The sequence below is a fragment of the Bos taurus genome, chromosome 15, assembly GCF_002263795.3.
Source record: "Bos taurus isolate L1 Dominette 01449 registration number 42190680 breed Hereford chromosome 15, ARS-UCD2.0, whole genome shotgun sequence".
Lineage (NCBI taxonomy): Eukaryota > Metazoa > Chordata > Mammalia > Artiodactyla > Bovidae > Bos > Bos taurus.
The window spans coordinates 17,707,884-17,722,339 of NC_037342.1; the positions used below are offsets into that span (position 1 = coordinate 17,707,884).

The 14,456-nt window shown below is 34.4% G+C and overlaps 1 protein-coding gene across 4 annotated transcripts in view; it reads left to right on the top strand.

Annotated features, from left to right (window-relative positions):
• CUL5 (cullin 5) overlaps positions 1-13,854 on the top strand; it is a 130,177-nt gene extending 116,323 nt beyond the window's left edge. For all 4 annotated transcript variants that reach the window (XM_005215787.4, XM_002692966.6, XM_024975725.2 and 1 more), the window contains 6 exons: positions 3,314-3,437; positions 4,056-4,231; positions 4,792-4,953; positions 5,686-5,804; positions 6,383-6,506; positions 10,264-13,854. In XM_005215787.4, coding sequence (XP_005215844.1) covers positions 3,314-3,437; positions 4,056-4,231; positions 4,792-4,953; positions 5,686-5,804; positions 6,383-6,506; positions 10,264-10,458 — 900 coding nt within the window. In that variant the 3' untranslated portion in view covers positions 10,459-13,854. The remainder of the gene's footprint in view (positions 1-3,313; positions 3,438-4,055; positions 4,232-4,791; positions 4,954-5,685; positions 5,805-6,382; positions 6,507-10,263) is intronic.
• Positions 13,855-14,456: the final 602 nt, after the last annotated feature.

A 14,456-nucleotide genomic window follows, 5' to 3' on the forward strand; every position in this document is an offset into this window, starting at 1 on the left:
GTTGACGATGATGGCTACTCCATTTCTTCTAAGGCATTCCTGCCCACGGTAGTAGATACAATGGTTGTCTGAGTTAAATTTACCCATTCCAGTCCATCTTAGTTCACTGATTCCTAGAATGTTGACGTTCACTCTTGCCATCTCCTGTTTGACCACTTACAATTAGCTTTGATTCATGGACCTAACATTTCAGGTTCCTATGCAATATTGCTCTTTACAGCATAAAACCTTGCTTCTATCACCAGTCCCATTCACAACTGGGTGTTGTTTTTGCTTTGGCTCCATCCCTTCATTCTTTGTGGAGTTATTTCTCCACTAATTTCCAGTAGCATATTGGGCACCTATCAACCTGGGAAGTTAATCTTTCAGTGTCCTATCTTTTTGCCTTTTCATACTGTTCATGGGGTTCTCAAGGCAAGAATACTGAAGTGGTTTGCCATTCCCTTCTCCAGTGGACCATATTCTGTCAGATCTCTCCACCATGACTTGTCGGTCTTGGGTGGCCCCTACAGCATGGCTTAGTTTCATTGAGTTAGAGAAGGCAGTGGTCCATGTGATCAGATTGGCTAGCTGTCTGTGATGCTTAAAATTCTCCAAGCCAGGCTTCAGCAATATGTGAACCATGAACTTCCAGATGTTTAAGCTGGTTTTAGAAAGGGCAGAGGAACCAGAGATCAAATTGCCAACATCCGCTGGATCATCGAAAAAGCAAGAGAATTCCAGAAAAACATCTATTTCTGCTTTATTGACTATGCCAAAACCTTTGACTGTGTGGATCATGATAAACTACGGAAAATCCTGAACGAGATGGGAATACCAGACCACCTGACCTGCCTCTTGAGAAATCTGTATGCAGGTCAGGAAGCAACAGTTAGAACTGAACATGGAACAACAGACTGGTTCCAAATAGGAAAAGGAGTTCGTCAAGGCTGTATATTGTCACCCTGCTTATGTAACTTATATGCAGAGTACATCATGAGAAATGCTGGTCTGGAAGAAGCACAAGCTGGAATCAAGATTGCTGGGAGAAATATCAATAACCTGAGATATGCAGATGACACCACCCTTATGGCAGAAAGTGAAGAGGAACTAAAGAGCCTCTTGATGAAAGAGGAGAGTGAAAAAGTTGGCTTAAAGCTCAACATTCAGAAAACAAAGATCATGGCATCGGGTCCCATCACTTTATAGCAAATAGGTGTGGGAACAGTGGCTGACTTTATTTTTTTGGGCTCCAAAATCGCTGCACATGGTGACTGCAGCCATAAAATTAAAAGACGCTTACTCCTTGGAAGGAAAGTTATGACCAACCTAGACAGCATATTGAAAAGCAGAGACATTAATTTGCCAACAAAGGTCTGTCTAGTAAAGGCTATGGTTTTTCCAGTGATCATGTGTGGATGTGAGAGTTGGACTGTGAAGAAAGCTGAGCGCCGAAGAATTGATGCTTTTGAACTGTGGTGTTGGAGAAGACTCTTAAGAGTCCCATGGACTGCAGGGAGATCCAACCTGTCCATCCTAAAGGAGATCATTCCTAGGTGTTCATTGGTAGGACTGATGTTGAAGCTGAAACTCCAATACGTTGGCCACCTGATGCAAAGAGCTGACTCATTTGAAAAGACCCTGATTCTGGGAAAGATTGAGGGCAGGAGGAGAAGGGGACGACAGAGGATGAGATGGTTGGATGGCATCACTGACTCGATGGACATGGGTTTGGGTGGACTCTGGGAGTTGGTGATGGACAGGGAGGCCTGGCGTTCTTGGTGTCACAAAGAGTTGGACACGACTGAGCAACAGAACTGAACTGAGTTGAATATCTTTGGCAATAAAAAGAAATTAAGTACTGATACATGCAACATGGATGAACTTTGAAAATACTATGCTAAGCAAAAGAAGCCATTCACAAAACACCACATACAGTTGTTGTCTGTCACCCAGTCTTATCTGACTGTTTGCAACACCAGGCTTCCATGTCCCTCACTATCTCCCAGAGTTTGCCCAAGTTTGTCCACTGCATCGGTGATTCCATCCGGCCATCTCATTCTCTGTCACCCTCTTCTCCTTCTGCCTTTCCTAGTGAGTCTTTTTCACTGAGTCCGCTGTTCACATGAGGTGGCAAAGTGTTGGAACTTCAGCTTCAGTATCAGTTGTTCCAATGAGTATTCAGGGTTGGTTTCACATACAGTATGATTCCCCCAATACAAAGTAGCCAAATCTGTTGAGACAAAATATAAATAATTACCAGAAATGGAAGAGTAGAGGAATATGGTAGTGATTGCTAGTAAGTACAGAGTTTCTTTTGGTGATGATGAAAATGTTCTAAAGTTAGATACTGGTGATAGTTGCATAACTCTTTCAGTATACTAAAACCTGATTAATTATATACTTTAAAAGGGCAAATTTTGAGATAGATGATTTATATCTCAATAGCACTGTTACTAAAATGAAGAGTAGTTTGACTAGTACTTATTTTCTTGTCATGTGAGTGACAAGTTACTTAGTGAGCACCTTTTGTTTATTTTGAAGAGTTGTCATACTCTTTGTAAGTTTGAGTCACCTTCCAAACTTTTGATTTTACAGAGTTTTTGCTGGCATCACTTCCTCATCTATTTTTTTTTTTTTAGTCAATACCACTTTTTTCACTTATGTTGATTATTTGCCTTCATTAAGTTTCTATACCTATTTATCAACAGACATTACAGTCACTGTCAGCCCTTTCTTCTAAAGCTCCATTTACGTTCTGCTTTATTTTCATTACAACATTATTTTCTCTCTTTTTTGTCTGTATTTTTATCATCTTTCTTGACTTCTCTCAGTTACCCATTTTTGTAAAATATCACATGATTTATCAGTTGAGGACATGGGTGCAACAAAGCTACATCTTTGCTGTCTGTGGGTGAACTGAATAAACAGATGACTAACAGATTTTGAAAGAAATACTGTGATTAGTCATTGATGGATGTGCTCTTTGTTAGTGGTTTGTATAATGAAGAGCTAGAAGTAAAGTTTGAGCTTTATGCCTTACTCAAATTTAATGTATAATGGTAATTGAAAGTTGAGCAGTGTTGTTGAGGTACTGGTATTATTTCACTACACTGTGGTACCTGAAATTCATGCATTTTAGAATGGTGCACAAAAAGCCAGAATTGCCTGTATATTCTGTGTAGTCTCAAAGAATCAAATTTAATAGGTATTGGATTATAAATATAAATATAAGAGAAGAAGAATTTTGTATTAAAGCATATAAAATTTAGTTTTCCATTAAAATTTTTCCTAATATATCATTTATTACTTCTTCTGTCTTTGCTTTTCATAGGAAGTTGGTATGCCAGCAGATTATGTAAACAAGCTTGCTAGAATGTTTCAGGACATAAAAGTATCTGAAGATTTGAACCAAGCTTTTAAGGAAATGCACAAAAACAATAAATTGGCGTTACCAGGTATTATTTTATAATTACATACATTTAAAAAACTTAAAAAAAACTTTGTTTTCTAGTAAATTAAAAATAGACCTAAGCAGCAATCAATACAAGTATGTTTCTAAGTCCACATTCCTTGAAGATATCCTGCAAAGCAGAAATTAGGTTTACTAACTCTTCAGTTCAGTTCAGTTCAGTCGCTCAGTCATGTCCGACTCTTTGCGACCCCATGAATTGCAACACGCGAGGCCTCCCTGTCCATCACCAACTCCCAGAGTTCACTCAGACTCACGTCCATCGAGTCAGTGATGCCATCCAGCTATCTCATCCTCTCTTGTCCCCTTCTCCTCCTGCCCCCAATCCCTTCCAGCATCACAATATTTTCCAGTGAGTCAACTCTTCGCATGAGGTGGCCAAAGTACTGGAGTTTCAGCTTTAGCATCATTCCTTCCAAAGAAATCCCAGGGTTGATCTCCTTCAGAATGGACTGGTTGGATCTTTGAAACAAAAAGACACTTTTAACAAAATCTTTAGAGTACTGTTTATTTTACACCAAAGTTTACCCACTGTCTATGTATTTTGAGTTTTATCCATTGTTAAGATTATTTGCTTTATATTTTCTGACATACATTCCTATAGCTGATTCAGTTAATATAAAAATTCTGAATGCTGGTGCCTGGTCAAGAAGCTCTGAAAAAGTCTTTGTCTCACTTCCTACTGAACTGGAGGATTTGATACCTGAAGTAGAAGAATTCTACAAAAAGAACCATAGTGGAAGAAAATTACATTGGCATCATCTCATGTCAAATGGAATTGTAAGTAGATGGTGTGTTAGTTCAGATATTGGTTTGGTTGTAGCAAGACTCCAAATAAGATTTGTTCAAACAAGGTAGATCTTTCCTTTTCTTGCAAGTGAAAGTTTGATCAGGTATAGTGGATCTGTTCCATGAATTTGTTAGGGACATAAACTATTGGTTATAGCACCATCCTTAAGGTATTCCCTTGCCTGCAGAATCCAGTATGATCCTCTCACTATGTCTGTGTTCTAGGCCAACAGGAGACGAAAGATGTAATGGTATAATTTCCTTTAATGGCAACTTCTGGAAGATTCTCCTATTATTTCTACTCAAATCTCATTGGCCAGAACTTAGTCACATGGCCACATTTTGTGCAGGAAAGCTGAGAGATGAGCCTTTATTTTGGATAGTCATTAAGGTCTGCTGAAATTTTTATTACCATGTAAGAAAGGAAGAATGGATATTGGAAGATAACTACCAGTCTTTTATATATAATCTCATATAAGAGATATTATAGTAGATAAATGGTAATCCTCATAAAGAGATTCTTATTTTTAAAATTATTTTATCTATTATAGATAACATTTAAGAATGAAGTAGGCCAATATGATTTGGAGGTAACTACGTTTCAGCTGGCTGTATTGTTTGCATGGAACCAAAGACCCAGAGAGAAAATCAGCTTTGAAAATCTAAAACTTGCAACTGAACTCCCTGATGCTGAGCTTAGGAGGACTTTATGGGTTGGTTTGTTTTTATGTTTTTTTTTTTTAGTTGTGTCCTCTCACATAGCAGGAAATAGGTATTGTCTTGTGTTATAATAAATTTATGAATTCATAACAATCAAATGACTTTTAACCAAGAAAAGCACACTAGTGAATTACTTATGGAACAATAAGAAATTGAAAACATGAAAGTTACTGAGCCCGAATGGCAAAAAAGAGAGAGAAAGATTCAGTTGTTATTTAAATGTTACCTGTGAAAAAGCATGACCAAAGATTTCGTATTGAGAATGTTGTTCAGTGATTTTTATGATAACCAAAACTCTTAAGAATTAGAAAACTTTGGTTCTTTTGAGGCCCCGCAAAATGTACTTATTAGCCCTCCTGTTCAAAACTAAATTTTACCCCTAGTCCATATGCCTCTTAATAGTTGCAAAATAAATTACTCTCTAGAGAGAAACAGCTGGTTTGTAACTGACAGTGGTGTTTGCTGTGGTCATATATGATCAATCCCTTTAGTTTTGTTTTGTTTTTGTTTGTCTTATTGTAAAGAGAGCATTTATTGTTTCCTCATAACCAACTCTTTTTCTCATTCTCTTTCCTCATTATGCATGAACATTGTTATGTTTATGAAGTAGCAAATAAAAGTTTGAATTCAGAATTTGTGCTCATAATTTTTCTCATCTATATTGGTCATGTTTGAGAATTCTATAGTGTTTATAGAAACTATTTTTTTTTCTTTATTCTTCACAGTCTTTAGTAGCTTTTCCAAAGCTCAAACGGCAAGTTTTATTGTATGAACCTCAAGTCAACTCACCCAAAGACTTTACAGAAGGTACCCTCTTCTCAGTGAACCAGGAGTTCAGTTTAATGTAAGGTTTATGTTGGTTGATCTAAAATAAAAATAGCATGTTTGAATTTTGATATTTTATTGTTAGGAAAATAATTACCTTCTTTACATGATATTTAAAGCATATCTGTGTGCTGCCGTCACTTTAGATTTATGCCATTTAGTTGAATGAACTGGATACTTTTGGTGTCTGACTTTACACCATATTGCTTTTCATCTTTAAAATAAACATCCTTTTGTACTCTAAAGCAACTTTATCCACACAGAGAACTATTTCCTTGAGATCCCAATTAGAAGATAATGCTGAATTATAACTGATATATCTTCAATTATCTAATGACTTTCATGACAAAATAAATTATATTTACTTTGTTATTATATGGAGTGTACTCATACTTAAGTATTAACAGAGCTTTGATCATGTTTGAGGGAAAACATAGGGTTCATTTTAATAAAGCTATATGTTGTTATTTTTCCCTTAAGCAATGCTGAATATTAATTTTTAGAATATTTCTAAATATTTTCTCTTAGACATTGTTGCTATAAAATGATGTTTAAAAGACCTTTCACCGTAAAATATTTGATTTAATTTTTTTATAGAAAAAATGCAAAAGTTCAGAAAAGGGGTAAAATCAACTTGATTGGACGCTTGCAGCTCACTACAGAAAGAATGAGAGAGGAAGAGAATGAAGGAATAGTTCAACTAAGAATACTGAGAACCCAGGTTTGTAATGTTAAGATAGAATGTCTAAATTTTGAAAAAGTTGGTTGTTGTTTTTTTTTAATCATTAAATCTTTTTTTTTGTAATTAAAGAAATGTAGGTACTCAAACCTCTTGTAACGGGAAAGCTACTTCATTTTCCTGAAATTTAAAAATTATATTAATAGAATTCTCCTAGTTGCTGGTAGAGGTATTTGTATGACTTGATGGTCTATGGTAGATTCTATTGGTTGGGCCAAACCTTGGTTTTAGGTTATGCTTCTCTGACTGTATGTCAAAGAGAATATATATATATTATCAGTGACAGGTTACAATTCTAGGATTGAGTATTTTCATTTTTATTTAATCTTAAGATTTCTGATTCCATTGTAATGGGAAATGAGGGATTATTTTAAACATTTTAAAACTAGGATTTTGATAACCTTCTGAACATGATAAGAATACCTATTGCAAACTAATGAATGACTGTTTTAACTTTAGAACTAATTAAAACCAAGTTGTCCCACTTTTACTATTTTCATTTAATATTGTTTGAAACTATTGGCCAATGTAATCAAGCATGAAACAAAAAAGAAAAGATTAAAATTTTTCAGTACTTGTAGATTATATGATATAATAAAGGAGCAGAGAAAAGATAAGTAAAAATTAAATGCTTTTCTATTTGGTGATAAACATAGAATTCACAGACATTTCTTTAAAAAGTAGTTAGACCTATATGATGGAGAAGGCAGTGGCAACCCACTCCAGTGTTCTTGCCTGGAGAATCCCAGGGATGGGGGATCCTGGTGGGCTGCCATCTATGGGATCGCACAGAGTTGGACACGACTGAAACGACGTAGCAGCAGCAGCAGCCGCAGCAGCCGCAGCAGCAGCAGACCTATATGAAGAGAGGAGCCTTCACCTAAGAGATTCAAAAGGAGATTTGAATAAATAGATCATGTTCCTTTTTACTTACTGTATATTTTTTATTGAGGTGTAATTTACATACAATAGAATACACATTTCATAGTTTTCAATGTGTTTTGCTAAATGTGTATCACTGTATGACTGTCACCTCAATTAAAATATGGAACATTTCTATCACTCTTTCCTCATGTCTCTCATTCAGCCAATCTCCCCCTTCAACCTACCTGATTCCCGTCACTGTTGCTTAGTTTTGCTTGTTCTTCAGTCTTCATATACATGGAAGCAGACAGTATATGCTTTTGTATCTGGCTTTTGTTTAATGTGAAATACCATATTTTTTAATGATAAGGCTGAATTAACCCCATACTAGTAATGAGTCTGCTGAATATCATATAAAAATTCAACTGAGGTTTTCCTGGTGGCTCAGTGGTAAAGAATACGCCTGCCAGTGCAGGAAAGACAGATTTGATCTCTGGTCCAGGAAGATCCCACATGCCATGAGACAGCTAAGTCCGTGTACCACAACTATCGAGCCTGTGTCCAGAGACTGGGAGCCACAACTACTGAGCTCATGTGCAACGACCACTGAGGCTCACATGCCTAGAGCCTGTGCTTGGCAACAGGAGAAGCCACTGCAGTCAAAAGTCTGCACGCTGCAACAGAGAACAGCCCTAGCTCGCTGCAACTGGAGAAAACCTGCACAGTCATCCAGCAAAGCCAAAAATAAATTAATTAATTAAATTTAAAAAATTTTCAACAAGGAATATTTTTGTAATTTTAAAAATGGATTCACAGTTTTACCAGAATAAATAGATGAGGGTGATTAAGAACCTTAAAATATAAAGTGTTGGTGGTGGAACTTGCCTTGCCAAATATTAAAACTTATGAAAGTATCTACAAATATGAAACAGTATAACAAACAGATTAACTGAAGAAAGTAACTCAGAATTAAACCTCCTATATAAGTGTAGATGAACTTTGCAATAAAGGAAATGATTTCTATGTCCCATGAAAAGGGAATGTATTACTCAGTAAGAGATTTCGGAAAATTTTACTTCTGGGAGGAAAAAGCATGACATAGTCCTAGTTTATGGCTACACCAGGGTAAATCCAGATGGATTCTGTTGAGATATGAAACGAAATGGGCAGGTATAGTCATACTATTAACATAAGATGTGCAGAGAAAATGAAGTTTTTTTGTTTTGTCTAAAACTAATTCATAATTATGCTCAGTCTACTAATCCAAGCTGTCCCTTTAAGTTATAGTTGGACTTTCTGTATTTCTCCCTGATTCTGCTCCACCCATCCCCCATTCTTTGCTATTTTCACAGAGGCATCTGGATGTACTGAAGTTGAGAAATTCACTTGACCTCATAGTGACAGTGAAGGGATTATCATGTCTATATGGTTGTGACAGTGTTCTGTCAGCTATAGAGGGCTTTATCTGTCACCTATGGAAATATAACTTTTTGTTACTATATATTGCTGATATCTGTAGCAAATGAACTATGGTTCATTTTTTTTTCCAGCAGTAAGACTGCATGGCCTCTTTTCCTGGTCTGGTTGCCTGTTGTCTGCTCTTACTGAGTTCCTGAGCCCTCTAAGGCTCTGTTACATATTCTTTGTGGCCTTTGGCTTACATGGCACACTGTTATTATCATCTGCTGCTACAGGGTCATGTTTTCCTGCCACTGAAGGCCCTGTGCCAGGTCCATGAGCTCTAAACTCTATCTATATCATATGGAAACTGAGAAATTCAGAATTGCAAATTATTTCCATCATATCATGCCACTTTTCAAGTGACCTCCAACATATTAAATGAGACCAGGGCCAGAACCCCTGTGATCTCTGTTTTTAACATCTCTAACACAGCCATCATTTTCACCTCTACCAAAGCTAGAGTAAGAGAAATTAGAATATTTACAATTGTTCTTTCCTCCTTACTGGTTTCTGTAATGTACAAGTGCCTGAAGGAAGACATACTTTTTCCCTCTTCCTTCTTTCTCCCTGAACCCTTGACATAAACCCCTGTGATCCAGAGTGTGGATATGGACATACTGTTAGGAGTAATTCTTCTGACTTGCTAGTGGCAGTGTAGGAATTCTCATGTCTGTACAGAGGAAGTTGATGGTATACTTTTCTCATACTGAATAGTGCCTGAGTCCCAAGCCTATTGCCTTGTAGCAAATCTCCGTTTTTCAGTGTTTAAAAGCAAATATTAACACATTTCTGTTTTCAAACTTTTTATAATGAATTCTAATCTCCAGTAAGGCAGATGGATGTCTTTTGTTGACTAAGAAGAGACCTTGTACTGGAAAAGACAAAAGAGAGAATAATTAGTAATTTTCTAATTATCTATATTATATAGATTAATAGTAATTAAATCATCAAGGAAATTATTAATAAGATTGACTTAGATGAAAAGTGCTTACTCCTCCAGAAAGTTGAACCATTTAGTCGAGTCATTATAAACTGAAGGTACTTGAGAATAAGTACAGCTCATTAATCTGATAAGTATATAAAAAGTAATGATTATTAATTTTTAAAACAGCAACTAAAGCAACTGACTGCTACTACTATACAAAGAAGTAACTGTAAATACAAGGGGAAAAGTATGTAAAAAGGGATATGAGTAATTTTGCTTTTCCTTATTTTTCAGAATATCCATAATATGCAGATTTTGTTTTCCAGAGTGAAAAGAAGATACTTTTGTTTGTTACGGGTCTCAAGGTTAATCCAGTGATTGCTAATCCTTTGGATAGATGTTGGATAGAGGATAAAAAACATTAAAAGTCATTTTTTGTTTTGTTTTACTTAAAATAATTTAATACTTTATTTTTATTTTTTCTTTTAGGAAGCTATCATACAAATAATGAAGATGAGAAAGAAAATTAGTAATGCTCAGCTGCAGACTGAATTAGTAGAAATTTTGAAAAACATGTTCCTGCCACAAAAGAAAATGATAAAAGAGCAAATAGAATGGCTAATAGAGCACAAATACATCAGAAGAGATGAATCTGATATCAACACTTTCATATATATGGCATAATTTTGAATATCATGGACAATATTAAGAACCCAAATTTTGGAGTGCTTCGGCAGAAAGTTCTTACAGTTTGTGCTAGGGGAAGGTTTAGTTGGACTTTGATTACATAAATATTAAAATCTCTGCCTTACCTAACAAAACAACTATATTTTGCCAATCACATTAGTTAGCATGGTGGCATTCCTTTCATGTTGCACCACTCTGTTTTAACAGCATGCTGTTTTGTGGAGAAACTTGCATTCACAAAGAGCCCATTATGAGCTTTTAAAAACCTGATTTATACCCACCAGAAGAAATAACAGTTGGGAGGGTGAAAGTGGGGTTCTTGTTGCTTTTTTTTTTCTTTTTTTTTCCTCTCTTAGAAAAATGTATTTGCACAAGGAAGGATCTTCAGATGTTTGTGCACTGAAAAATGCTGTTGTGTTTTGTTTTTTTAAAAAATGCAATTAAAACTAGAAATAGCACTCTTGATTTCTTTTGATCAAAAGAGTGAGCTGGTCTACACAACATTGGGACAGGGCAGATATAGATGAAAAGTATTTAGTATTATCATATGTTCAAACACTGCTTCAGTATAACAACTGGATTTTAGTGGTGACTTCAAAGTGATAGTAAATTTTTCCACCTAAAAAATGTTGGCTTTCATTAAGCAGGAGACTACTGTTTTAGTTGTTCATTGTTAAATGGAGTGTTTTTTTTTTTTTTTTTTTTTATCTTATATGGCCAGAGAGTTTGTTTTGAAAAAGTGAAGCTCATATTGTTATTTTAGTTGTTTAAAAAAATGTATGGAGATAGATCATTTCAACTTCAGAGTCAAAAATAGCAAAACTCGTGTATTAAGTGTTTACTAAGACACTTAATATTATATACCTAATATTTATTATGCTACACTCGAATTCATTAAAAAACAAGGCAGAAATCTCCTGCTTTAATATAATACAATTATATAACTGACCTCTTAATCTGTAGCATAGAAATACTTTGAAGTTTTAAAGTCTCATTATTAGGGATTTGTAGCCTCAGGTTTCTGGAAAGGAAGACATTCTGTTTTAAAAAGTAATAATTATCAGTCACCTAGGAGGTAAAGAAAAACCACAACATAGACCTGAAAAGCATAAGCAGAATTGTTGCAATCTTAATATGAACAATAAACTTGCCAAATAATATGTATATGTATATTTATATATTTTAAAAGTAAACATTTAAATGTTCAGAAGGCAACACTTAAACTTGTTTTTTTTCAGTCAATCCAAAGTAGCAACTTTTTAGTTGCTGGCAACTGAATACCCAGAGTAATGGAGATTTTTGGACTTGAGGACGTGAACAACTTAAAAAAGGAAAACTTATTCCCCACTGGGAAAGAATGGGTCAACATGGATTTTATTCATTGTGGTGCCCATTTCAAAACTTTTCTTGCAAATTATATTTTATTTGATATTAAGTAATATTTTAAATGATTTTGATGGTAGTAGAAAATGGAGTGCCAGAGTGTTGAACAGCATACAGTATTATTGTAGAGTGCTTTTAACAGCATTTCATGGAGTCTGTCCCCAGTCCCAAGAGGCTTTGTGAGATGGCCTGATGAAGGAAAGCAAACTTAAAACATTTAAGGTTTTGCTGGTTATAGTCAAAGACCTATTGTGAAATTCACAGGAAAATCTTACACTTGAACTCTTAGGTAGCATATGGCAATGACTAAGAATATTGTGAAAATTAGTCTAAATTAGTGCTTACTGTTTTCTTTGACTAGATGACTGTTAACAATGGAATAAATTTGAAATTAAAAAAAACTGATAATTTGGTAATAATTGTGGCCCTTATGTTTAACAAATAGTTTGGTATCGGCATATTTGCTTATCCAGTACAGGAACACCAAAGGAAGAAGCAATGGAAAGAAAAATTATAGTCTGTTTCTTAAAGTTTAAAATTTGTTGATGTTTTAAACCAGAATTGTTCTCAAAACTTGTTTGGAATTTCTAATCTTTTTCAGTCGTTTAAGAATGAGAGCCATGATATTTTGATTTATAAAGGTAAATTTAATGCAAAAGTGGGTAACTCTAAATCCATAGCAAAGTTTTCTATACAATTTTATAAATTTTTTAATAGCTTATTATGTCCTAGTTGTATATTGGGGAATAGAACAGCAGCAAATACTGTAGACTTACAGTTTTCATTATTTTTTTCTTTATGTATACAAAAGTTTATCTAACTACAATTTGGTGTTCATGAAAATCATTTAGTTGACAAGGTGCCTATTCCATTGTTGAATTTTCTTTAAATATATTTTGACAATAAATTTGCTAATTAAAAATTAAAAAAAAAAGGATCTGGAAACAAAAACCTACCAGCAATTTGCTAAAGGTACAGAATCACTGTTAGTATCCTTTATTAATAAGTCCCTTTTCTCTAATGTGAACTAAAAATTAGTGCTATCTGAGCAGGGATGAAATCTGACATGGTTAAGGGAAAATGTATACAAATATACGTATATATTTTTTTCATGAGCAGTATGGCAATAGGACACTTCAGAGGTTAATTTAAGATTTGAGCATTCATCTTCTAATATAAAGGTGAAGCCATCTTGCAAATGCTAACCTTTATTACCATCTCATTGCCAGAGTAAGAAGATATGAAGCAAAACTTTCCAAGTGAAAATATAGAACAATTTTAATGCTTACAATGAGTTAAATATTTAGAATATTACTGTTCCAGTGATTTAATGAGGATCTTGAAATAAATTCTGAAGTCTTCCAATTTTTACATTTATTGGAGGGATCCCTGCATTCTGGCAAACTTTATTTAAATCTCTTTACTCTTATTTTGTGCATAAATGTTAAAATTTCCAAAAAGGAAATGTTAGCTTTCTTAATAAATTACCTTTTATTAAATTTAATACAAAATATGACTGGACTAGTTTAAAAGTATTTTGCATTATTTGGAGTAGGATGTCATTGGCCCTGCTCAAAGGGCAAATTTTAAAAATTCAATTTGTGTGAAAGATCTGCTAGTTTTCCAGAAAGATTTGCTATCTTAAACTCAAGCTTGTTTTTTCTATTTTCATGTAAATGACTGGGATGCTGTCTTAAAAACTCTTCCAATGTTATGTTGGTGAAATAAACACTACAATGAGAGCTTTCCTGTCATCTACACTATATACGTTGTCTGGAGTGTTGAACAAATTTGAGTTCCTAAGTTGTAATCTATCCTCGTATGGTATATACGATTTTGAATGTGTGCCACTACATACTGAGATGATAATGCTGTACAATTTTAAATGGTAGCAGTTTCTGTATGTAGTAGGCTGAAATATTTTGATGAACTGCTTAATTTTTGGATTTTATTTTTTAAGTTGTATAATTTATTTTCTTGCAAAATAAAAATGTAATATAAAAGCTTTCACCTATCAAGAAAATGTTGATGTTCTACTGATAGTTTCTCAGTAGTTTCTCAGAGTTTAATTAAAATTTTTATAATAGGTGCATTTACATATTTCATGGTGAAATGGTAAATTTTAGCCAGGCTTAGGAATCAGAAATACAAAAAGTAACCCGCTTCTTTCTTTTAAATTTCAAATTCAAGTTCAAAAGGAAAGCTAACAGGAATATCTTTTCTGTTGATGATAGCATAGGGCTGTCATGCCTGGAGGAGGTCAGAATTTTAAACCTGAAACTGCATTCATTCATCTGTTTAGATATGCCGTGTCATTACCAAAATTTAAATCTTATATCAAAGTAAAAAATATAAAACTAATTATTTAATGTTTTGTGTGTATTTTGAAATTTTTGAAGTATTTAAATTTCAAACCTAGAGATAGTTTAGTAGTAAGTTTATGAAGACAGACTGTGTCTTAGTCTTGGTGGTTATAAAAAAGTACCGTGAACTGGATGACTTATAAATCAATACAGATGTATTTCTCATAGTTCTGGAGGTTCAAAGTCTGAGATCAAGGTGCCAGCATGGTTGGTTCTGTTGAGGAACCGCTTTCAGGTTGCAGACCGCTG